At 41.1% G+C, this 25,880-nt stretch overlaps 2 protein-coding genes across 11 annotated transcripts in view; one reads left to right on the plus strand and one right to left on the minus strand.

Moving 5' to 3' along the window:
• Positions 1–25,880, plus strand: part of THRB (thyroid hormone receptor beta) — a 187,931-nt gene that overhangs the window by 146,095 nt on the left and 15,956 nt on the right. For all 6 annotated transcript variants that reach the window (XR_014540133.1, XM_083578185.1, XM_083578187.1 and 3 more), the window contains 3 exons: positions 18,661–18,761; positions 20,512–20,659; positions 23,864–24,069. Coding sequence is in view for 5 of the 6 variants with exons in the window: in XM_083578185.1 (XP_083434311.1) it covers positions 18,661–18,761; positions 20,512–20,659; positions 23,864–24,069 (455 nt within the window). In the remaining variant the exon portion in view is untranslated. The remainder of the gene's footprint in view (positions 1–18,660; positions 18,762–20,511; positions 20,660–23,863; positions 24,070–25,880) is intronic.
• The window catches only part of LOC310745572 (uncharacterized protein), an 86,257-nt gene that overhangs the window by 27,671 nt on the left and 32,706 nt on the right, over positions 1–25,880 (minus strand). For 4 of the 5 annotated variants that reach the window (XR_014540156.1, XR_014540157.1, XR_014540158.1 and 1 more), the window contains one exon: positions 24,084–24,215. The exons of the other annotated variant lie outside the window; for it this stretch is intronic. Coding sequence is in view for 1 of the 4 variants with exons in the window: in XM_083578391.1 (XP_083434517.1) it covers positions 24,105–24,215 (111 nt within the window). In the remaining 3 variants the exon portion in view is untranslated. Of the gene's footprint in view, positions 1–24,083; positions 24,216–25,880 lie in introns of those variants that run through there. 5 annotated transcript variants of the gene reach the window in all.

The raw sequence follows: 25,880 nt of genomic DNA on the forward strand, positions 1-25,880 counted from the left end.
CTTAAGGTGGTTATGCCTAATTAGCATTGATTAAAATGTTATTTAAAAGGATATTAAAATGTACAGCCAAGTGTAAAAACAAGTTACAAAAGGTCATATGCTTAAAAGTTCCTTAAAGCACTAGGCTCTGAATGATAGTCGGCAATGTAAACTATTAGGGGAAAAACCTGTAGATATGAAACTTTATTTGCCCCACATCCAATTAATTGAATGTTTGAGTGTGAAGTAGGCTGGATTGAAAAGTGAATACCCATTCTTCTAAGCCTTAAAATATGTCTATTTCTCGGAATCTTAGTATAACATTACTTCCCAGTAAGGAAAACACAGAATATTGCTGAGAAAGTGTTTATGAAAGGTGTGTGCAAATAGTGTTAGAATTTCCTTTTTTGTAACAGAAACATTATAGATGTTTCATTTGATGAAATACCTTGCTTGAGACTGAAACTCTGTGCATGTTTTCATGGGAGCAAGCCCAATTAAACTAAGTGGAGCTTACTTTTGAGTAGACATGTATGGGATTGTTCTGTAAAACATCGATATGATACCCTTCAGTTATTAAGACTGAACTATTTGTGTGCAAACAAAGCCTAGCTTTGCTTATATAACTGTTCAAGGAACAGTACTTTCTTATTTTCAAATGATTCTATAGTTCAATGTAGCATGTTTAGAATAGGTTTATTAAGCCTACAGCCCTTTTTCCTGGTAGGATAAATAACTAGTTGCTCCTGCTATATTAGACCTAATTATCTATATGTGTCTATATGAGGAAAAGTAAAATGAAAAATATTGCCAGAATTTGGGTTGTAGGGACTTAAGGATGATACACATTTTTTTAATTTCTAAAAATACTTTGAAATTTAAAAAAATGTTCATGTTAAAAATTGAAAAAAATACTCTTTGGACCCCCCCTTTCTTTTCATTCCTCTTTCCTATCATAAAATATATGTGTTTGATTAGAAAATGTGCAAATCAGTGTTCTGTAAACAAATGCTTTTATTTGTTGCCATATAATAGACAGTTGTATTATTTGGGGGAGCAATATGTTTTTTCACTCATTTGTGCAAAAATAGTACTTTTCAAGCTTCCTGTTCATGTTCGATTCATAAAAATTCTTAGTCACCTTTCTGTTGGAAAACACCCTCCCCCAAATGAAATTAAGTACCTCACACTAAAACATAAGTTGGCTGTTCCGAATTTGCAGTAGTGTAAAATGTGTATCTGTCCTTGTATTTGACAATTCTTTGATGTCTGGCCATCTTAATATTTTTAAAGTAATACTTGAGATAACTGTGTTTGGCTTAAAATAATATAGGTCTATGTGAACATTTTGCAACTGGTTAATCTACTATTTTCCCAGCAAGTGGATTTAATAATGGGAAACATTACAAGCAGTTTTTGAAAGCTGCCTTTCCTTTCCCTAGAATAGCTATCTCGATAAATGTTTCAGGGCATTTTCACTGTGAGCTATCTATTCCTCAATTAATATTTTCTTGCCCGTTGAAAAACAAACACGGAAAGAAGGCTTGCAGATTCATATGTTTGTAGAAGTGAAGAATCAACATGGCTTTCCCAAAAGTATTCTAATACTGTATTTGCTAAACCGATCATATTTGAAACTTTATACGTGTTTGTTGGTGGTTTTTGCTTGGAAGCTTTAAAACAAACTCTTATAAAAGTAACCAATCACTTAATCCTGTTCCGAGGACAGACGGCTTTAATAAGAAACATTTGTGACAGTATTGATCCAAAATTGATCCCCCCCCCCTTATTCTTCTTCCACCTTTTTTGTTAGCAAAGTCTTAGTACTGGCTCATTAAAACAAAATTAAGATCCAAAGCAGGTGTTCATGAGCTTTGCCCTCGTTCCAGGCAATTCTTAATAACTTCATTTCTATTAATTATGTTTGCTACTATGTTTGTGCAATGCCACTCCCTCAGAGCAATTCGTAACAAACTTCTGAAACTTGTGCTGTTGAGTTTATTCCCAAGCACAGAAGAGATCTCTTCCTTTCTGATCCTAATGAAAAGCCCGTCCTTTTAAAAGTTGTACAGCATCTTGTTTTCCCTTGCAATACAGCCCCAAATAGAAATTGTGTTTCTAATAAAAGTCGAGAACAAAAGATCCACGTGATGTGTGGGACAGCATCTATGGGAGAATTATAAGTACCTAGAAGATTTTGAAAAAATAAGTGTTCTACGTTGTAATCATAAGTTCCCAGCTTTTGCTATATGGTGTTTTCATTGTATTTAACACCTTGCTAGCTTTTCTTTTTGTGGCTAAAAAAAAAGGCAGAAGATTAATCTAGAAGCTGGGTATCAGAATTTGTAATTTATTATGCATCGATTATTCTTACAGCGAATGTGCAAGCCCAAATTGTAACAGTAATCAATACATTATTACACATTCTGAATTTGAGCCTCTTGATTAATGTTTCCGTGATTTGCAGAACTTGTTTCAATGTAAGATAAGCACAGCCGGTGGTTTTTTTTTTCTTCTTAAAAAATATATATTTAGGGGTACTCTCATTTTTCTACTCACATTGAAATACTGCCCCTCAATGAGGCCAAACTTAGATTCACAAAATGTTTAGGCGGGTATGCGTACCCCCAGAAAAAAACCACTGAGCACAACTAGGATTCATGACAAAGTCAGAAATCAGTTTCTACCACAGTAAGCCTTCGGTTCACATTCTCCCCCTTCCTCATTTTTGTTATCTCAAGGAGGAACTGCTATTGATTTTGAACTGAGCACAGTTTTCTATCCAGGACCAGTTTAATCCTGGATTCTTTTCACTAAACATAGTTTAAGCAAGCCACAGTTCCTAAATTCAAATGTAACAGGGCACTGTGCTAGGTTCAGCAGAGGAGGGGAGCTCATGTGAGCATGAGGCTCACAGCAGCTCGTTCTAATATCAATTCAATTCAATCAATTTTATTTTTTATAGCCAATGGCAATTACAATACAGTATGAATACAAATCACACAATCGCAAAAAAAGAAAAAACACAAGGCAAATCTACAATGTCCAAAAATTTAGGAATGTTCCTAGGGTTTAGTACTTGCGCCATCCAGAAAGGTTGCTCTTTCTAATATCAGAAGCAATAATTCCCCAATAAATCTTAACCAAGCCAAAAAGAACCTGAACCTTCAGGGTTCTGTACTTTTCAGCAATTCTACGGATTTAAGTGAAAACACATTTTGTGAACAAAGGTTTGAAAATTTTGGCACTGAGGCTTACATGGAAGCCTTTTTTTTTAAAGCTGCCTTTGATGTCAGCTGTGGAAATTTAGGTGTCATATCATGCAGACAAGATAATCTGTATGTACCATTACAATGACAGTGTATACAATTTGCAAAGCAGGTAGAGGTGACAGATTTTGTCATCGTAACCCATGTGTGAAAGCTAACAATAACTTGAACTTCTTGGAGTAGGTGGTAAGAGTTAAAGTGTGGTTTACTTAAAGGATGTGCTGTTCAATTATGTTGCTTCCTTCTAGTTATTCAGTCACGTTGCTTCCTTCTCACTTGTGAGTTGTCTAATCTGAAGTCCTTTCCAGACTTTTGCTGAAGACAGGGAGTGGACTGGGAATCCGTTCATACCCACTTTTCCACATTTTTATCTGAAGCTTGTAACGGAGACTGTGTGTGGGCTGCGTTTAGATTTTCAGATGAATGTGGAGAAGTCAAAAGGTGGTATCGCGGGTGAGAAAAGAGGTAGAATGCTTGATTCTTGGGTGTGATGCACAAGCTTCAAAAAGCATGAGATAATTCTCAGATGTGGCCTGTGCTAGTATACTCTTGTCTCTGTGATCCTTTATATTGTTTTATATCCTGCCTTTCAAAGTACAAGGAATGTACTTTGAACATCCTTAGACTGCAGTTCTATACTCAGGCGGCGTAAAATGATGGGATCTAAAGAAACACGGAATTTAGAAGACCCCTTCAAATATGTTTTTCTCAAACAGCATGACCTCTTTCTGTACTGGACGGCAAAATTCTAGTGAAGCTGATGGACATTTGAAACATAAATTGGGCTATGTCGTGAAGAGAGGGGTGCTCAAAAGTTCCAGGGGGAGAATGCAGCTCTCTTTCATCAAAGCATTTGTTTGTATCGTAATCATTAACTGTGTGCAGGTCAATGAATAGACTATATGCTTTGTCTGCAGATGTTCTTGGGTTCAGTCCTTGGCATATCCAGTTAGGATTGGGAAAGACTTCTGTCTGAGGTATTAGAGAACCACCGTCTGCACATAAGTGCAGACAGTGCTAACCTAGATAGATAAATGGTTTAATAAAATTCAATTGTTAGGAATCTCACTAGACACCCCATATGGCTTTATCAAAAAATTCTGCATTTGAGATAATGAAACGCAGATTGTTAGACAACAAACTCCAAGTACTTAGTAGCCAAATCAGAAATAGTGTTTGTGCAAGTCTGGGTTTGTGCGAGGGGGACAGCCAATGGCGTCTTACCTCTCCCTTTTGACCAACCTGAATCAACACAGGGCCTATATGCTAGCGAGACGGAATGTGCTATCCTTGGCAATGCGACACGGAAGATTCCAGAAAATACCAATCGTAGAGAGGCTATGCCCCTGTGGACAGAGACAAGTGGAATCAGTCATGCAAGTTATTTTGCACTGCCCCTGGTATCAGACAATTTGATCTTAAATTTATCAATCTGTTGTTAGTAGGGAGTGGTATTCAGAAAGGTAGCCTTTCTTATGTTCACTCAGGAATGGGGATAAGATGGAGCTAGTAGCCAGGTTTCTGAAACATGCAGTGAGGATTTGTGAATGCTGAACAACACTACTTTAATAATAATAATAATAATAATAATAATAATAATTATTATTATTTTTTATTTATACCCCGCCCTCCCCAGCCAAGGCCGGGCTCAGAGCGGCTTACAAGCAATAATAAAAACAAGATGAATGATTACAACTTAAAAACAAAAATAAAATACAACATTAAAATAATGGAACATTAAAATATTAAAATGTAGCCTCATCGCAGGAGGAGAAGGAAAAGAAAAAAGAAAGGGAGGGAGGGAGGGAATCAAATTGGTTCCAAGCCAAAGGCCAGGCGGAACAACTCTGTCTTACAGGCCCTGCAGAAAGAAATCAGATCCTGCAGGGCCCTGGTCTCATGAGGCAGAGCGTTCCACCAGGCCGGAGCCAGAGTTGAAAAGGCCCTGGCTCTGGTTGAAGCCAGTCTAACTTCCTTAGGGCCTGGGACCACAAGGGTGTTGTTATTTATGGGCTCTCCGTGGGGCATACCAGGAGAGGCGGTCCCCAGGTACAAGGGTCCTAGGCCATGAAGGGCTTTAAAGGTCAAAAGCAGCACCTTAAATCTGACCCTGTACTCCACCGGGAGCCAGTGCAGCTTGAAAAGCACTGGGTGAATATGCTCCCATGGCAGAGACCCCGTGAGGAGCCTCGCTGCAGCATTCTGTACCCGCTGGAGTTTCTGGGACAGCTTCAAGGGCAGCCCCGCGTAGAGCGAATTACAGTAGTCAAGCCTGGAGATGACCGTCGCATGGATCACTGTGGCCAGGTCAGGGCGGGAAAGGTAAGGGACCAACTGCTTGATGCGGTGAAGGTGTAAAAATGTCGCCTTGGCTGTTGCTGTAACTTGCGCCTCCATGGAAAGGGAGGCGTCAAGGATTACACCCAAACTCTTAACGGAAGGCAATGGCACTAATTGGGCCCCCGCAAGAGAAGGGAGTTGGTCCCTCATCCCCATGCCATCCCGACCTAGCCATAGGACCTCTGTCTTCGAAGGATTTAGTTTCAATCGGCTCCCACAAAACCATCCAGCCACAGCTTCCAAGCATCTGGTCAGTGTGTTCAGGGCCGAGTCGGTGTGGCCATCCATCAGCAGATAGAGCTGAGTGTCATCAGCATATTGGTGACAGCCCAGCCCAAAGCTCCGGATAATCTGGGCAAGGGGGCGCATAAAGATGTTAAAAAGCATCGGGGAGAGAATTGCGCCCTGTGGCACTCCACACACCAAGGAGTGGCGCGACGACATTTCCCTCCCTAGTGCCACCCTCTGTCCCCGACCAGAGATAAAAGAGCACAACCAGTTACGGGCTATGCCCTGTATCCCCACGTCTGCGAGGCGGTGGTCCAGAAGATCATGATCGACCATGTCAAAGGCTGCTGACAAATCTAAAAGGATCAGCAGTCCTGACCCGCCTCGATCCAGTTGTCTACGGAGATCATCTGTTAGGGCAACCAGAGCCGTCTCCGTCCCAAAACCAGGACGGAAACCGGACTGAAATGGATCTAACGCCGATGTTTCCTCCAGAAACCTACCAAGATGTTCAGCAACCGCTCTCTCAATTACCTTACCCAGGTATGGAAGATTTGAAACTGGGCGGTAATTGGATAGGTCTAAGGGATCTGATGAAGTTTTCTTTAAGAGTGGACACACCACTGCTTCCTTCAGTTCCCCTGGGAATGTACCCGTGTCAAGGGACAAATTGATAATTTCAACCAGGGGGGTCCGCGCAACATCTGGACACTCCCTAATCAGCCAAGATGGGCACGGATCAAGGAGGCAGGTGGTGGGCCTACCAACTTGGAGGAATCTATCCACATCAGTAGGGAGTATCCGATCGAAATGGTCCAACACTGGACCTGAAGTCAGTCGAGGGGCCTCCAGTTCAGTCACTGTATCTAAATTGGCAGGGAGATTAACTTAAGAGCTAGAATTAAATTAAAAAATTGTACAGTAGCACCTTAAAGGTAAAGGGACCCCTGACCATTAGGTCCAGTCGCGAACGACTCTCGGGTTGCGGCGCTCAGCTCGCTTTATTGGCCGAGGGAGCCGGCGTACAGCTTCCGGGTCATGTGGCCAGCATGACTAAGCCGCTTCAGAGCGCATGGAAACGCCGTTTACCTTCCTGCCGAAGCGGTACCTATTTATCTACTTGTACTGTGACGTGCTTTTGAACTGCTAGGTTGGCAGGAGCAGGGACTGAGCAACGGGAGCTCACCCCGTCACGGGGATTCGAACCGCCAACCTTTTGATCAGCAAGTCCTAGGCTCTGTGGTTTAACCCACAGCGCCACCCGCGTCCTTCGTGTGCATGCACATGAAAGCTTATATCCAGAATAAACTCAGTTGGTCTCTAAGGTGCTACTGGACAATTTTTTAATTTTAATTTTAATTTTTTTAATTTCTTTTGACTGCATCAGAGCAACACAGCTACCTACCTGAATTAAGAGCTAGATGCAGGGTTTTCCAAGGGGCAAACAACATCCTTCCTGTATTGAGCTGCATGGGCCCATATAGCTCACGTCTTCTCTAAAGACAGCGTGAAAAGCTGGTACAGGGGCACCTCCATTATTATTATTATTATTATTATTATTATTATTATTATTCTGTTTCTCTGTAAATTTGAAGCAACTACGAATTTCTTACATAATTTTAACTGCATGGTGTGCCCATGGAATAAATTGTAGCAGTCTGTCTGCAGGATAATCAGTATATAGAATGACTGCAGCTTTTTCAGATGACCTTTTTCATTCAGCGCTTTTTAACAGAAGGAGCCATTTTTCACTCAGTGGCCATCGCTTGGCCAATATTGGGAAAAAGGAGATGGCAAATCAGCAAGCATTAGATTTCCCCGGTTAAGCATCATCAAGGGTCGACATCATAATAAGCAATAATACTGGTACTTAGTACTGATAGAATCCTTTCCCTTGTTTCGAGGACTGAAGGGCAATCTTAAATGGCTTGCCTAAGGAAATGTAGCAAATTGGATATGGGGGTGGGAATATAATCTGATTCTCTCTCTGCTTTATCCAGTGATTCATGCTACCTTAACATTCTAGAGAAATATATATATATTGAGCTAGAATTGAGTTTGGTTGGCAATTCTCACTTTTCATTGTTTCTAACGAGGTACAGTGTGTTAGAGTGATATTGACTTGTATCTCTCCCAAGTGCAGCTCATTGTACTTACAATAATTTTGAAGACAAGGAACATGCTTTTAAGAGCAAAACCTGCAATCTGCACCTTTGTGAGTAGCCAAACACCCACTACTTTTCACAGAGGCCGGGAATAGGTCTCTTAGGACAAGGCCTTTAACCCATTTGCTCGTGTAGTACCCCACAGCTTGAACAGAACTGTACGAATACCCTCTAATTTTCTTAAAAGTGGTACTCATTTCCCACACAAAGGGACACACAGGTATTTTTCGCTTCCAATAAAATAATGTAATAAGGTTCCACTGGAGCATTTGCAACAAGAAAAATAATAGCAAATAGTCAACTGTACTAGATATGTGGGAGCTCTTTATCCAACCTGTGCCATGCTGCCGTTTTTCTGTTCACATACCGTATTTTTTTGCTCTATAAGACACACTTTTTCCCCTCCAAAAATTAAGGGGAAATGTGTGCGCGTCTTATGGAGTGAATGCAGGCTCCATGGCTTCAGTGAAAGCAACGCATTGCTTTCGCTGAAGCCTGGAGAGCAAGAGGGGTCGGTGCGCACCGACCCCTCTCGCTCTCCAGGCTTCAGGGATGGCTACCCGATGCTCTCCTGGCTTCAGGGATGGCTGCGCTCCGGAGGCTTCAGGCAGCCATCCCTGAAGCCAGGAGAGCAAGAGGGATCGGTGTGCAGCGATCCCTCTTGCTTTCCTGGCTTTGCTTTGCTGGAGAGGCACTGCACAGCTCTCCCTCTGTGCAGCGCCCCTTCAGCGAAGAGGGAGGAGAAATGGAATGGGCTCCGCTTTTCCTTCCGCTTCGCTGAAGGAGCGCTGCACAGAGAGGGAGAGATATTTTCTTTTGTCCTCTAAAACTAGGTGTGTCTTATGGTCGGGTGCGTCCTATGTCTGGCATACAGCTTGCTAACAGCTCATACCTCAGAGGCTTATCGATATGGTGTGTTTGCTTCATATTAGCATCACAAAACCAAACATGCAAATATTTGAAAGGTGGTTTTGGATGTGATATAACTAGTTAGGGGTCAGCAACCTGCAGCCCACGGCGGTCATTTAAATTGAGCGGGGACTCGCTTCCGCAGTGCCAGAAATCACCTCTGCGCAGACGCAATCCGGCCCATGGAGCGATCTCCGCGGGGGTGAACTGGCCCAGGCAAGGTAAACCTTGCCGACTCCTGGACTAGATTATGCATCCTATTGGAGGGGAATGGTTACGATTTCATGACTTACCAATATTTATAAAAGTACAGATATTGTTTCATGATTGCTATTGTGATACGCACTGCTGGTGTGTGTGTGTAAACAAACATGTACATATTGTAGTTTGTTAATTCACTAGTTGTATAATCTTATATTTACTAAAATAAAACATTAAAAGTTCAGCGTAATTACTGAACTTGATGTCTTCCCAATATCAGAAGCTCATCTTGTTTGTAATCGCAGCTAAAGTTTCTTTGCTTATGTACAGTAGCATTAGCTGAGATGCAGATCATATCTTCGTCATAGAGGGTATTTATTTTGCCAGAGCATGATATTACCCAGAGTGTTGTCTCTTCTCTGTATAATAGCCTTTTGAGCACTTCAAAGCATCATTAAACAGTTCATTAAACAGGGGTAAGTGTATTGATTGCCATGCTGTGCATTTTCAAAGGAATTCAAAAAAACCACCAATCCAAGTGGAAGTTAAATAATTGAATAAACTTATATGAGTCTCGTGGACCCATAAACAATGTCAAGGAGGATAGAAGAATAACAGAACAGCAAAAATGTGAAAGGGTATACAGATATGCCACTAAGTATATATTTAAAATTAACCATATTAATATTTTAAAAATAAATAAATAACAAAGCTATTGCTATTTGATGATTTCATAATCTTAGTACTCAAGGCACAGCAGTGTTGCCATTGGAGTAAATAATTTTTGCTCCGGATTTCTGGTAGCGTACTGTCTCTGCTGTTAGCAATGTTTTTTCATGGAACTGTTGAAAACTGCTCAAGAGACCTTTGAACCTCAGCAGTGCTTTTTTGGGGGTGGGAAATGTGCCAGTACTCACCAAGGGGTACTGGTACTTCGTACCCTTGAGTACCCCTGGGGGGAAGCACTGAACCTCAGTATCATCAGCAACACAAAGAGAGTAAGGCCTCAAGATGACTATTAGCCTTCCAAAAAGATCTCCTCTGAACCAGTGTTTTATTGCAGTTGTATTCTGCAACATGTTTTTGACATAGTAATTTGTTGTTGTTTAGTCATTTAGTCATGTCCGACTCTTTGTGACCCCTTGGACCAGAGCACGATAGGCACTTCTGTCTTCCACTGCCTCCCTCAGTTTGGTCAAACTCATGCTGGTAGCATCGAGAACACTGTCCAACCATCTCGTCTTCTGTCGTCCCCTTCTCCTTGTGCCCTCCATCTTTCCCAGCATCAGGGTCTTTTCCATTATCCATTCTTAAAGAAATCAGCCCTGAGTGCTCACTGGAAGGACAGATCGTGAAGCTGAGGCTCCAATACTTTGGCCACCTCATGAGAAGAGAAGACTCCCTGGAAAAGACCCTGATGTTGGGAAAGATGGAGGGCACAAGGAGAAGGGGACATAGTAATAGTAGTACCTTAAGGGTGGATTTATTCTGCTTTAATAGTTGCGTTGTGACGCTTCCCCAATGCTACCAAATTATTGCTGTCCAGAGGGGCTAGGGCACAAAAAATAAGCAGTGGGGGAGGATGGACGATGACCCGTAACATGGTATGAAAAGGTAGAGGATGTTAGCAGGAAGTAACAGGATATGCCCTGCTTGGAAATATAACCAACCCAAAATGTTTGCAGGCACAAACATTATTGGAAGTGGAATCGTGGTTGACTACCCCAATAACAGAAATCATCTTGAATGCGCAATAAAAGTGCATCTTTTGAAACCTGAGTTGCATTAAGATAAATGCTGTTAAACTGATGACTCATTGTCCATTTTGTGAGCACCAGTTAGCCAATTTGGGAACGGACATAAGCACACTGCAATGATGTTCACTTGGACATCCATGTCTTGCTGCCTTCAGATTCCATGTCTTACTCCGTGATTTGGCTGGGAAAAAATGCTCTTTCTGAATTAGGTTAGGAAAAACAAACAAAGGTGACTATCAATACAGTCTTGAATATTTTGCTGACTAAGGGTCTTTCAAAGAAATCTTATTAGTCCAACTTGAAAAAGGCACAAACACAGAACTCTACTCTGCTTCCTCTATAGCAGCCACATAATGGAAATCTCTGTGATGATTCATTGGGTCTAAAGAGCATTGGCTGAGATCTGTATAGAATCATTCCTTGTGAGGTCTGGTAGATAGCTTATCCATGGACCAGCTACTTCTAAGTAAAAAACAATAGTGACTGTATATGCTCCATGAGGCCCTAAAACCCACACCTCTTGTTAAAAGATCAGATACAATACTTTTAGCAGTAATACAATCAGTTTAGTTGGTTTTTTTATTTCTGCATTGATGAGGTGGCAAGAAACATTTTTCCTTCGCATTTGAGTTGAAAAGTGAAATTTCTTCAAAAAGGTTTACAATGACTGGTGTTAAAAAAAAGTTCTAATGTAACATTATGTAGATTAATAAAGATGCACCTACAATTTATATGTATTTTGAAGAGGTGTGTTAATACTTTACTTAATTTCTTCTCATAAGGTTTAATCTCTGATCAGAAGGTATACAATTGGATACTGGTCTATAATTCAGATTAAATTGTGAGGGCTCCTCAAATGTATTTTGCAGCACAAAGGCCCCCAACAAATTTGGTTGAAAATACGAACATTTACAACGCTAAATAATTATTGGATATAGACTTGGTATATTATCCAGGAGCAATTGGTTCTGCAGGCCCTGCAGATCTTGATCAAGTGTAATAGATTTCAAGAGGGATTGTTCAGATTGGATTATGGCACACATTCTTCTAAGGTGTGGGCATCTGCTCCCGCTGAGTATTTTGTCTTGCCAAGAGTTCAGATTAGACAGATTTACAAGTCCGGACTTTGACGAGACTGCAGCTTTACCTTCAACTACCATAAATATACTGGACAGATGAGGGTCAAGGTCATTAAGAGTCATTTGGGATCTTCTACCCAAGTCTTGACCTGCATTTGTGTGATATCCTTCGTATTATGAAGCAATGTTGAAATCGTTGTATGCTAACAATAGGCACCTAATTGTTCTTTAGGACAAGAGTACACCATCTTTGTTAATTTACCAGCTGGTTCTCCTCTCCTGACTCCCCTCTCTGTTGCAGACCACACTCTCTCATTCTGTATGCTTTTGAGTCCAGTCAATCTCTTTAAAGTCAAGATACAGGCGTGCCCCGGAAATATTGCGCATTTAATTCTGGACTGCTGCAATAAAACGAATATCACAATAAAGCAGGGTGGATTTGATTTAAATCAAACCGATTTAAATCACGATTTAAATCTTTAGTCGGTAAGACTTGATTTAAATCTTCGTTTTTTACAGAAAGACTCATTCTTGCTAGTATGAACTAAATATTTACAATCAGATGAAGGTTTCGTTTTTGGAATAATAAATTTTCCAGAGTAGTTTTTACAGTTATATCAGAAATTACTGGTTTGGTTATACAATTAGAAATACATAGACTGATAATTATGAAATTATTGTGAGGTTTAATAAGCTAACTTTATATTTGGACGGCGTTTCTGCTGTACTTTATTGGAAGGAGAAAAATAATCATTTCCTTACTAACAATTTAAACATTTTATTTAACTAAAACAATAACATTATAGCATATGTATCCATGTTTGTTAACTGATGTGGTTAAACAATTTTTTAAAAAGCAGCAACCTTAGACTGAGTTTTAACACACATGAAAAGCTTTAAACAAATGCTTATTTCCTGATGAATAGCCTTTGGACTATAATGTTACATAAACAGAAAACTATCTTTAGAAAGATTTTTCCTCCAAAAGCATTTTATTTTAAAAATCCAATTTAATTTTTTTTTTAAAAATGATTTTTTATCCACCTCAATAAAGCAAGTCACACTCTTTTTTTGTTTTTTTTTTGTTTCCCTGTGCATATAAAAGTTATGTTTACACTGTACTGTAGTCTAATAAGCCAGGTCCCCCGGGCTGCAGGGGCAGGAAGAGGGAAGCCCAGTTCCAGCCCTAGACAGCTCCACTCCCATGGCCAGAAGAGGGGCAGCTGTGGGGGGTTTATCTTCCTTCCGGTCTAAGTAATTTTAGTGGTTTAAACTGTTGCGGTCTCTATTTTGAATTGCTTTATCTGATTTGCTGTGCTTGCCACTAGAACGTTTTAGACTGCTTTTTTATTTTGGAATTGTAATGATATGGTTTCAGTAGTTGTAGTTTATAGTTTTCATCGCAGACATGAGCCACTTTTAAGGCTTGACCTTAATGGCATAGAAATACTGCAAACTAATCTCTGTGCATGGATATTTATTATTATTTATACTCAGCAACTCTGGGCGGCTCCCAACAGAATTAATGATAATAATAATAAAAAAAACGATAAAACATCAGACATTTAAAGCTTCCCTAAAGCCTTCAGATGTCTTCTAAAAATCAGATAGTTGTTTATTTCCTTGACATCTGATGAGAGGGCGTTCCACTGGGCGGATGCCACTACTGAGAAGGCAGTGGTTCATTTCCCTAGTGCTCACAGTTTTTCAAAGTGTGGTAGTATTTTATTTTATTTTAATTCATTTATTTATTAAAAAAAATATTTCTGTGCTGCCGTATCATAACACATCAGGGCTATTTACAATATCACAGCATAAAGCACCATTTAAAAAAATACAAAAACAGATAATCATTACGGCTAATCAAGATAAAAATTAAGCAATTGAAAAGGCCTGTTAGCTCATCCAGCAGCAAAGGCTGTATGCTTATTTTTCTGCAGGGATAATATTCTCCTGGTTCATCTGGGATTCATTTGGGAAGTGAACATGATGTCTAACAAAGCTTTTAATTTTTTTTCCAAAAAAACCCCCAAATTTTTCTTATTGCTCTCATGGACATGAGAATGGTACATGAACTGCTTGGCTTGGATTTCCTGAGGTTACTGAAGCACTAGTACATAGTGTGTTAGACCTCTCATTATACCTTTCATATTTCATTTAGCAAATTAGTAAACATGACATAATCTGTCACTTCTCTTTGACACCCCAGAGACTCTCTAGCTGTTGTAACCTTGTCCTTTTCAAAATGGCTTCTCCTGTTGTTGTGAAGCACAGTTTTGGGCTCCCAGTTCAGCTGCCACCTGAAGTCACTGTCATTATGACACTAGAGTGCAAGTCCTGTGTGTGAATCATCCACATAAAAAGTTCAAGGGAGACCCATTAAGGAATGACCTACCTAAGATGAAGATGGTGAGGGTGAAGATGATTATTTTTTTATATTGCCCTTCATCCAAAGATCACAGGGCTATTAACAACATAAAAATGCAAACTGAGAAAACAAAATGCATAATAAAAACACCAAAAAAACCAGACCAAAATATAGTCAGTCCCCTGTGAGTACTCATTGAGCAACGAATTGTAACTGGCAAGGATTTGTCACCATATTAGCTGATAACGGCCAACTAAAAAGTTCACTTTACCGAGTGAAAATTGTGGTTTTAGGTGAAAAAATATAATATGACACAGAATAGTATAATATTCTGCAGCAGGGTGCCAGTGCATTTATCCTCCTCGCTCTGGTGCTAGGGACAAGACCCAAAATATCACTTTGGTTTCCATTGACATTTTGCAGTCTTTTATTCCCTCCAGTCACTGTATATGAAGGGCTTGTCTGTTTGGACACAGATGCCAAGGGAGCATTAATGTGCCCTTACTAGGAACCTGGAATTCATCATGCAAAAGGCTGGGCTAGATGAATCCCAAGCCGGAATTAAGATCGCCGGAAGAAATATCAACAACCTCAGATATGCAGATGACACAACCTTGATGGCAGAAAGTGAGGAGGAATTAAAGAACCCTTTAATGAGGGTGAAAGAGGAGAGCACAAAATATGGTCTGAAGCTCAACATCAAAAAAACGAAGATCATGGCCACTCGTCCCATCACCTCCTGGCAAATAGAAGGGGAAGAAATGGAGACGGTGAGAGATTTTACTTTCTTGGGCTCCATGATCACTGCAGATGGTGACAGCAGCCACAAAATTAAAAGACACCTGCTTCTTGGGAGAAAAGCAATGACAAACCTGGACAGCATCTTAAAAAGCAGAGACATCACCGGCCAACAAAGACAAGTAGTGATGTATGGAAGTGAGAGCTGGACCATAAAGAAGGCTGATCGCCGAAGAATTGATGCTTTTGAATTATGGTGCTGGAGGAGACTCTTGAGAGACCCATGGACTGCAAGAAGATCAAATTCTGAAGGAAATCAGCCCTGAGTGCTCACTGGAAGGACAGATCATGAAGCTGAGGCTCCAATACTTTGGCCACCTCATGAGAAGAGAAGACTCCCTGGAAAAGACCCTGATGTTGGGAAAGATGGAGGGCACAAGGAGAAGGGGACGACAGAGGACGAGATGGTTGGATAGTGTTCTTGAAGCTACCAGCTTGAGTTTGACTAAACTGCGGGAGGCAGTGGAAGACAGAAGTGCCTGGCGTGCTCTGGTCCATGGGGTCACGAAGAGTCGGACACAACTAAACAACAAAACTAGGAACCTGAGATTTATCAAGAGAGTCCTGGATTTCCCTGGTTGATGTAACACTGGGCTTACATTTTGGGACATTAGAGAAGTTCAGGCGCTTTGGCCTAGGTATTATGCTTAGCATCTTGCTTCAGCTGCTGCTGCTGTAGTAGCACAATCCTCTGTTTATACCAATAATAGTTAAAAAGGCACTTGAGGCCATGCTGCTAGGCTTTCATCCATAGAAAATGGCAGAGTCCCATTTTGTGGAATGGTTCCAATTATTTTTATTATCAAAATTACTACTGAATGTGAGTTATTAATATAGCCAAAGCTCCACAATGCTTGTCGATTGCCCTGTAATTATTACTATTATAACGCATAGTGTTCTCAGTCCAGAATTGAGTTATGTTGGGTTGAACGCTTTGTGAACTTACGCAAACATCTTGCATCTTAAATGTATAACATGTTGATTAAGTAAACAAATAGACTATATTTCAGAGTGCGTTGCGTTGAGGGCAAATTCGTTTCTCTTCCATTCATTATTTTAGGAGCTATGGCGAATGTGTATTAGGAAGAATTCCTCCCCCCCCCCCAATTACAGGACAGAATAAAAACAATAATTACTCTTGAGGGGTACCCCTTATCATTGTCTTAAGTTAGAATTTCACATAGTATTAATGCCTCTCTTTCAGTTTAAGTCTTCCCTAAAGTGTTAGAGCTGATCATGAGCTAAACTTTTTCTTCTACAGTGGTACCTCTGGTTACGAACTTAATTCTTTCCGGAGGTCTGTTCTTAAGCTGAAACTGTTCTTATCCTGAGGCGTGCTTTCGCTAATGGGGCCTCCCACTGCGCACGCTCCTCTGGCACACGACTTCCATTCACATCCTGTGCATAGCTGTCAATATTTCCCTTTTTAAAAGGGAAATTCCCTTATTCCAAATAGGATTCCTCGCAAGAAAAGGGAAAAGTTGACAGCTATGATCCTGGGGCAAAGTTTGCAACCAGAAGCAGCTGCTACTGGGTTAGCAGAGTTCGTAACCAGAAGCATCCGTAACCAGAAGCGTTCGTAACCAGAGGTACCACTGTATGCGGAAAGACATGGTTAGAATGAAAAATGCACATAAATTTTGCCAGGAATATCCCTGAGCAGAAGAATAGCTTCCCTCCTGCTTCTGCTTACTGATCTTTCTTACGAAAGCTTTATGTGTTTGGCATTCCATTATCACATTCTGCACAGGTGTTTTCGTACTAGATGAACCTTTCACAGGACATGACTATTACATGTGGGTTTGACCCCTTTCCAAAGCTTTCAATTTACTCTGAGCCTGGAATACACCAGACCGCTATCCAAACTTTAATATAACCCTTCCACAGCCTTTCCTCTTCCTTTTGGCAGATAGCTATACACACTGTTACTAGCCCATTGGTGCATACAAACTGGTGTAAGGCATTCCTGGCACATACACAGCCTGAAAACAGGCATAAAAACAACTCCTTTCTTCCAGTGTACAAAAACTTTCTTGCCAGGGTGCCTGGAGGCATTTCTTGATTACCAGAGGCAAATAGGCTACTTGGAAGTCTCTGCCCTGAAAGATACAGAAACTACGTTAATATGGGTGCAGTGTATTCTGTATTTTTAGGTGATGATCCATAAGTCCAGTAGAGTGCTGAGTAATAAGATACTGGTGCAATAAGGTGCTGAAGCATTAATAGTTGGGGTTTTTGTTGTGAATACTTTCCCTTTTCTTCTTTAAACTCCAGTTCGGAATACCTCTGGTTACAAACTTAATTCGTTCCAGAGGTCCTTTCTTAACCTGAAACTGTTCTTAACCTGAGGCACCACTTTAGCTAATGCGGCCTGCCGCTGCACCGCTGCTGCGCGATTTCTGTTCTTATCCTGAGGTAAAGTTCTTAACCCGAGGTACTACTTCCGGATTAGCGGAGTCTGTAACCCAAAGTGTTTGTAACCCAAGGTGTTTGTAACCCGAGGTACCACTGTAAATGTTATTTTCTGGCCCAATCATATTTCACATTCCCCCCAAACTTTACATTAACCAGTGTGACCCACCAAGTCAAAGACAAGGGACACTGATGTGATCTGCAAGTTGAAAAGTTTACTGTGCAGTTCCAGTGACTTGCTGATTTCAGTATGTCCAGTTTATCCAGGTGATCTCTGAAAGGGCCCTCTCCACTTTTAACCTTGATGAATTGGTGGGTTTTCTGTGTTATGTTGGTAACATGATAATTGTTTCTCTTCTTGGCAAAGACTGAGACAAATTAGGTATTTTGTGCGCTTATTTTCTCTGCGTTATTTGTTACAAGTTGTCCATGCAACCCAGGAATTATAGTGGTTTGTTCCGTCCTTCAATCAATGTTTCATTTTAATCTAACACAAATTGCATTTTGCCTTCCAAAATGTGGGCATGATTCGGGCAAAGGGCGGCGCTTTCAAGTCCCATTGATTTCAGAAAAGAAATAAGGCACGTGATACAAAATTTTGCCTTGAGATCAGCAGGGCTTAAAATTGCTTAAGACTGGGTGGATTGTGCCTTTTATGCATAATACTGATTCTGGCAGTGAATGTTCCTCTGTACATTTTTATTTCCTGTAACCTTTCTTTTTGGTCTTAGTTGTCACCAAACTCCTTTTGATTGTGGTACTTTAGTCTCTTTATGTGCCTCCTACCTTTTAGTCAAGAAACTTTCCTCTCAGAACAACTGTGTTGGATCCGCATTAAGTATATGTATGATTTTTCTAGTTCATGGGTAGGCAAACTAAGGCCCGGGGGTTGGATCCGGCCCAATCGCCTTCTAAATCCGGCCCGCGAAAGGTCCCGGAATCAGTGTGTTTTTACATGAGTAGAATGTGTCCTTTTATTTAAAATGCATCTATGGGTTATTTGAGGGGCATAGGAATTCATTTATTTCTCCCCAAAAAATATATTCTGGCCCCCCACAAGGTCTGAGAGACAGTGGACTGGCCACCTGCTGAAAAAGTTTGCTGACCCCTGTAGTTCAACCTCTTCACTGACACTCACTTTCTCTTTCCCTACAGGGTACATACCCAGTTACTTAGACAAGGATGAGCTATGTGTCGTTTGTGGTGACAAAGCCACGGGGTATCACTATCGCTGCATTACTTGTGAAGGTTGCAAGGTAAGTCTACAGCAAGAATTACTACATGATCGTGGCCACATAAAGAGCTAAAATAAGACAATGTCATATGATTTAAATTATAATTTGTAAAGGATAAGGCTATGGCTATCAGTCACGATTCACTTTTAATAACTAGGGGAATATGATAGCTTATCAATTACAATTTGATCCAAACGCTTGCACTAAATTGACTTTATGGATTAATCCAGATTTGACGACAGAGGGGCAGTCTTTTTTGTGGAAGAAATGTGTTGGATGTTGGATATATACATTAGATAGCTAATAGCCTCAAGTAGATTTATTTTTTATTTTTGTCATTTCCTGTTTTACATCTTAAATATCCATTTCCGATGAATGGCTGGCACCTATTTATGGCCCATCTGCTCTGAGTGCTTTGGCATCTCCTAAATTGTTGGATCCTTGCAAAATGCTAAACCAAAGCTGTTGCTTATACATGTTTAGCGGATCTTTGTAACGTAAAAGTTCAGGAACTCAGAGAGTTGTGGAATAGGGAATTACGATTGCACCAAAGAGCCCAAAGAATAGAAAATTGCTTAAGAATCTATATGGAATGTTTCCTTAGACTTGAAATTCAGACTCATACAGTAAAAAATAGTGTTTTGAGTATATTGGACTCCACAGTGTTTGTACAAGAAGGCACTGTCCAATACGCACATCTGTTGGAGGTACCGTATTTTTCGCTCCATAAGACGCACCAGACCATAAGACGCACCTAGTTTTTGGAGGAGGAAAACAAGAAAAAAAATATTCTGAATCTCAGAAGCCAGAACAGCAAGAGGGATCGCTGTGCAGTGAAAGCAGCAATCCCTCTTGCTGTTCTGGCTTCTGGGATAGCTGCGCAGCCTGCATTCGCTCCATAAGATGCACACACATTTCCCCTTACTTTTTAGGAGGGAAAAAATGAGTCTTATAGAGCAAAAAATACTGTATAATGCTAAGAATGCCTCATTATGTGGGCTTGTCCAGTGATATATTCTTTTGGGGCTGAAGTTGTTATTCACATCAATTTTATATTGGCAAAGTCTTTGCTATTTGCATGTTCGGGTGCTTCTATATTATATTCCTCTAGTGTGGGGATTAGTTGTTGCTATGAGATTTATACTTCAAGCCTGGAAAGATAAATATCCACCTTTGATTACACAGTGGTCTGTGGATCTCAGGCCATTCATTTGACTGTGTTTAAACATATTTCATATAGGCACCAATTTTCGTGTGGATACCTATTTTGGACTTTGAGAGGGCTTGTATTAACATATATGTTTAACTTAAAATGCATGTAATGATGGCTACTGTAACTGTAATATGAAGGGGTGGTGGTTTTTTGTTACTACTAGTAGTATTCATATGTTATTTATTTTCCACCCTTCCTTCCCTTTAGTAATTTTCCCCTTCCTTTTCTTTGTTAAATTTGCAAATGAGACATTTGAGTAAGGAAACGATGGCTATACATTATGTCCCGTATCTGTGGGAGACTGCTATTGCTTTGAGTTTACCATAGGCACCTGATTGGCTCCTGGGATAACAAAATGTTAGACTAGGTGGGTAACTAACTGATCTGATCCAGGAGGGTTCTTCCTATGTCCTTAATTTATTTCATAATGTATCTTGTTCTTTGTCCAGAGATAAACACTCCAGCATATCTAAATAAAGATTTGGTTATAAGTAACCTAAATGATAAAAAGTGGGCAATCTAGGTGCTACTTTACATTCTTTTCCCCCCCCCACATAGGGTTTTTTCCGAAGAACTATTCAGAAAAACCTTCATCCAACTTACTCCTGTAAATATGAAGGAAAATGTGTGATAGACAAAGTCACAAGAAACCAGTGCCAGGAATGTCGCTTCAAGAAATGCATCTATGTTGGCATGGCAACAGATTGTAAGCTTCTTTATTTTACTGTGCTGTTTGTTTGCATTAGGTGTGTTTATTTCAGTACAACGTAATCATCACTGTTTGTTGGGTGCTTGGTTGCCCCCCCCCCCCATTTTTTTTATTATATAATTATATGCTGGTTGAGAATATTGGTTGTTATGCCCAGCTAATTTTTCCATAAAGCTTTAATTTTCTCTCTCCTGTTGAAAAGACTAGGCTTTCCCCTAGCACTGGTGAGTCTGTATGGTAATAAGGATATGAACAATTTCTAACTCAGGAGTGTGTGTGTGTGTGTGTGTGTGTGTGTGTGTGTGTTATGGAGCTGTATCATGCAGGGGGCAGGCAATTATCATGCTTAAAGATTTGGAAGAATGGGAAGTTGGATGCTGTTGTTGCGTGAGTCATCCTGCAGTTGTTTGTTTTATTTTTAGCCAGAAAGAAAAGGAGCCCTACACTACTTCTAAAGAACTACAGCATATGGCTGCAAGATTAACCCTTAGTGAAGACTTGAAGTAGCATAAGTGGAGTAACTCAAAATGGAAACCCAAAGTGCTAGTGTTGATAGTTGTTTCTAAAGTTATCCTCAAAAGGCGGTGGGGGTATGAAATATACTCGGAGTCCTGTAATGATTTCATGCTCTTTATTGCAGCTTGTAAAACAGTGATTGAATTGCACCCCAAACCTCAGGCTTTTATATACATTATTTACACATTGAGTCCCGTCTGATTGGCTCATTCTGCTTCCCTCCTGGAGCCTGATTGGTCTTTTCCTGCAGGCCAATCGGTTGTTGCATTCTACGATCCTACCAGCCTAACAGGCTGATTAACTTCCTCCTGGAGCCTGATTGGTCTTTTCCTGCAAGCCAATCAGTGGTTGCATTCTAGGATCCTACTTGCCTGTTGTTCTAGGATCCAAGCTTAGTACATAACAGGGTAGAAGGAGCCCGTTTTATAAAACAGGAAAGTAAAGGAGTATAGAAAGTTGCAACCCTTGGATTATGCCGAAATGGCAAAACTGACCAGAAAGTTCAGGAACCAAGAGGACCAAAACTTTCATAAAGAACTGGGGGGAGGGGGGTTATAAGTTACTCGAGAGACCACTGTAAACAGATTAAAACATTCGCAGGACTGCAATAACACTTGCAGTGTAGAAAATACTATGGGCAAAATGGAGAGACATAAAATTTGGATGATGAAATAATATGCAGTTGAAAAGGTTGATAATAGGAACCATGGAGAGGAAGGTGGGAAGTCTAGGGATTCTGAGAAATCTCTGAATATGAATATGTATTTTATATTGTTATAATTCTACACTTGTAAAATCAAATAAAAATTATTTCGGGGGGGGGGGAGGAAGTTGCATCCCACCAGGCTCATCTGCATTGTCCACTCTGACTGGCAATGGCTGTCTGGGGTCCCATACAAAGGGCTTCCCCATCACTTCTAACTTGGCCCTTTTAATGCTCGAGATTGAACCTGTGACCTCTGCCACTCCCTCCTTATAGCTCTTTGTACCCAAGGGAACGTCGGGCTTGTACTTGTCAAAAAACATCCTGCATGTCACATTGCTTTTGATGCCAATGAGTTTCCTCCTTCCCCCGATCCATTTGTGATATGGCAAGTATCCTTGGTTTCCAAAGCATGGAGACTGTTTTTTGATAAAAACCAAGCCTAAACTTCATTTTTTGGGAGGGTCCTTTCCACCCCATTCCTTTCTAATCCCACCCATGTGACTAGTGATAGCAATTAGTTATGGTTCACGGTTGCACATTTCCCTGAATTATTTATTGCCGTCAGTCCGTTGACCGTTATCTCCCTGATAAACTAAATTGCCAGTTAGGACTAGCTGTCTGGCGCAGAGCAACAGGAGCTCACCCCGTTGTGCGGATTCGAACCGCCAACCTTCTGATCGGCAAGCCCAAGAGGCTCAGTGGTTTAGACCACAGCGCCACCCGCATCCCTGGAGATCCTGCCTACCTAGCGGGTGCAAGTAGATAAATAGGTACCACTGTGGCGGGAAAGTAAACGGCGTTTTTGTGCGCTCTGGTTTCCATCACTGTGTCCCATTCCTCCCGAAGTGGTTTAGTCATGCTGGCCACATGACCTGGAAAGCTGTCTGTGGACAAACACTGGCTCCCTCGGCCTGAAAGTGAGATGAGCGCCACACCCCATAGCCACCTTTGACTGGACTTAACCGTCCAGGAGTCCTTTACCTTTACCTTACTTGCTGTCATTCTGTGCGGCAGCCAAACGAACATGACAGCCCGAGTATCTTCTCCATCTAAATATAGCCTCTGTAAAGTTGGACTACATTACATAAAACAGAAGTGACAGTTGAACTGCTGCTACCAATAGCATGTCAATTATGGATAAACTCTGCTCTCACTCTGCTCTCTTGGATAATATAACGTGCAAAAATGAAACTACAGTGGTACCTCGGGTTACATACGCTTCAGGTTACACACTCCGCTAACCCAGAAATAGTGCTTCAGGTTAAGAACTTTGCTTCAGGATAAGAACAGAAATTGGGCTCCCGCGGCGCAGCAGCAGCAGCAGGCGGCCCCATTAGCTAAAGTGGTGCTTCAGGTTAAGAATGGTTTCAGGTTAAGAACAGACCTCCGGAACGAATTAGGTACTTAACCTGAGGTACCACTGTACCTAGATAAGCCAGGCAAATCGTATGCAGTCTCTGTAACCAGCCACTCCATTGTGAAGGCTCTAGGCGCAAGACTAGAGACTACCGTTGAGAGGATACTATGATGTTTTCCCTTGATGGGAGAATATTTAGTTGCTGAAACCACTGTAGTTTTGGCCGATCTCTTGCAATTAGCACTATGCTCCCTGCTCACACAGGAAACACGTAATTTTAGGGCACAGACTTCAGGGCAAACCAGGCTTCTTTGCATCAACATGGACTTTTAAACATGCTTAACTTCTTGTGCTGAGAACAGGACCGAGAAAAGGGGTCATAGTTTTGTAGTGCTTTGTAAGAGGCATTTTGTTGTTGATTTCAGTTATTTGGAATTGGCTCGATTGCCGGAGGGTGTGCACAGTTGCATGGGTGAAAGTGACAAATAGATTTTGCACAGGTAGATCAAACCTCTTTTCAGCTCCCGAGATAGATAGCCCTAATCCCCCCAAAACCAGATTATTCAGTTCCAAGAAGTGTTCACAATCCGTTTTTCTCTAATATGTCCTTTCCTTGTTATAGTGGTGTTGGATGACAGCAAGCGACTAGCGAAAAGAAAACTGATAGAGGAGAATCGAGAGAAGAGACGCCGGGAAGAGTTACAGAAAACCATTGGGATGAAACCTGAGCCAACAGACGAAGAGTGGGAGCTTATCAAAATTGTTACGGAAGCCCATGTCGCCACCAATGCACAAGGAAGCCATTGGAAACAGAAAAGGAAATTTCTGGTAGGTGACACAATGGTGTGAGGAGCTCTCCAGAACTACTCCTCGCTTGACCTGATTTTTTTAGCATCATTTACTTTTTGGTTGACGGACGAATTGGGTGGGAAGCTTTGATCTCTAAAGTTCTTCACTTTAGGCCCACCTTGTTTCTGCAACAGGAAGTAAAGAACAAATGGGCGCAATAACATATGAAGACAAAGTTGAGTTTCACATGTTTTCTGCAATTCCCAAACAAAAATTCTCAATATAGTGATCCATGGAAACGGCTGGTGTCACTAGAACTATCCTAGCATGTGGCCTGTTGTTTACCATAGTGTCGCTACCAATTTAGATCAATGGAAGCCAGAAATAGAAGAGAACAGGAAAAATATCATTTCAACAGGTTTTACATGCCTGTTCCTTAACTAGAGACATTTTCACATTGCAAGGGTCCTTTCTGGACGAGAAATGCTCGCTTTTATATAACGGCAAATCAGTATAAGAACCTGCAGAGCACGTTGCTTTAAAAATAATGAAACTAATATTTAACTGCAGGCATCTTCAAGAGAGCTGTTCAGGGAAGTTTTTAGTGTTTGATGATGTTTTGTGTTTTTACTATTTTTTGTTGGGAGCTGCCTGGAATGGCTGAGGCAACCCAGTCAGATGGGCTGCATATAAATAATAAATATTATTATCATCATCATCACCATCCACTCTTCTGGGGTACCCCCCACTCCAACACGCACATACCAGGAAGAGGATATACTGTATTTTTTGCTCTATAAAACTCACTTTTTCCCTCCTAAAAAGTAAGGGGAAATATGTGTGCGTCTTATGGAGCGAATGCAGGCTGCGCAGCTATCCCAGAAGCCAGAACAGCAAGAGGGATTGCTGCTTTCACTGCGTAGCGATCCCTCTTGCTGTTCTGGCTTCTGAGATTCAGAATATTTTTTTTCTTGTTTTCCTCCTCCAAAAACTAGGTGTGTCTTGTGGTCTGGTGCGTCTTATAGAGCGAAAAATACGGTAATCGAATAAGTCCGCTCACCCCTTTCGGTGCTGTGGTGTTGTGCAGCATCGGCCTCGTGTCTTGATAAATGGCATAGGCGTAAGCCCCCGCCACCTAGCAGGAGCCAGATCCTAGCGTACACCTGGGATTGGCAAATGGGGGTTCAGCCTTGGACACAGGCTGGGCCAGGAGGCGGAGTTGACAGAGTCAACAGGCTTTCTTTGGATCTGCTCCCTGGCCATTTAAATAGCCCACACCTGGGGGCCTACCTTCTATTATTATTATTATTATTATTATTATTATTATTATTATTATCCACTAGAGGCCCAGGTTTGTCTTCTGGGGTTTTCCCCCACCCCCCAACACACACATCCCAGGAAGAGGATATAATCTAATAAGGCAAAGTTGAATCTACCGTATATACTCGAGTATAAGCCGACCCGCATATAAGCCAAGGCACCTAATTTTAGCACAGAAAACTGGGAAAACTTACTGACTCGAGTGTAAGCCGGTTCACCACACCACGAATCTGGTGGTGGCGGCAGCGGCGAAGGAAGAACAAGCAGCCTGAAAGGTCTCCTTTCAGGCCGCTCGTCCCTCCGCCGCCGCCACCCGCCTCGAGTATAAGCCGAGGGGGGCTTTTTCAGCATTAAAAATGTGCTGAAAAAGTCGGCTTATACTCGAGTATATACGGTAAGTATGGATGGTCTTTGTTACTGCTTTGGGAGTTTGTTAAAATCGAAAAGTTGGTTCTACTGTAAATACCTAACATGAAAAGTAATAACTATTTCCCTGCATTTATGTGATTCTAATGAGGTGCTGGTGTGTT

Source organism: Podarcis filfolensis (genome assembly GCF_964270895.1).
Source record: "Podarcis filfolensis genome assembly, chromosome: 12".
Taxonomy (NCBI): domain Eukaryota; kingdom Metazoa; phylum Chordata; class Lepidosauria; order Squamata; family Lacertidae; genus Podarcis; species Podarcis filfolensis.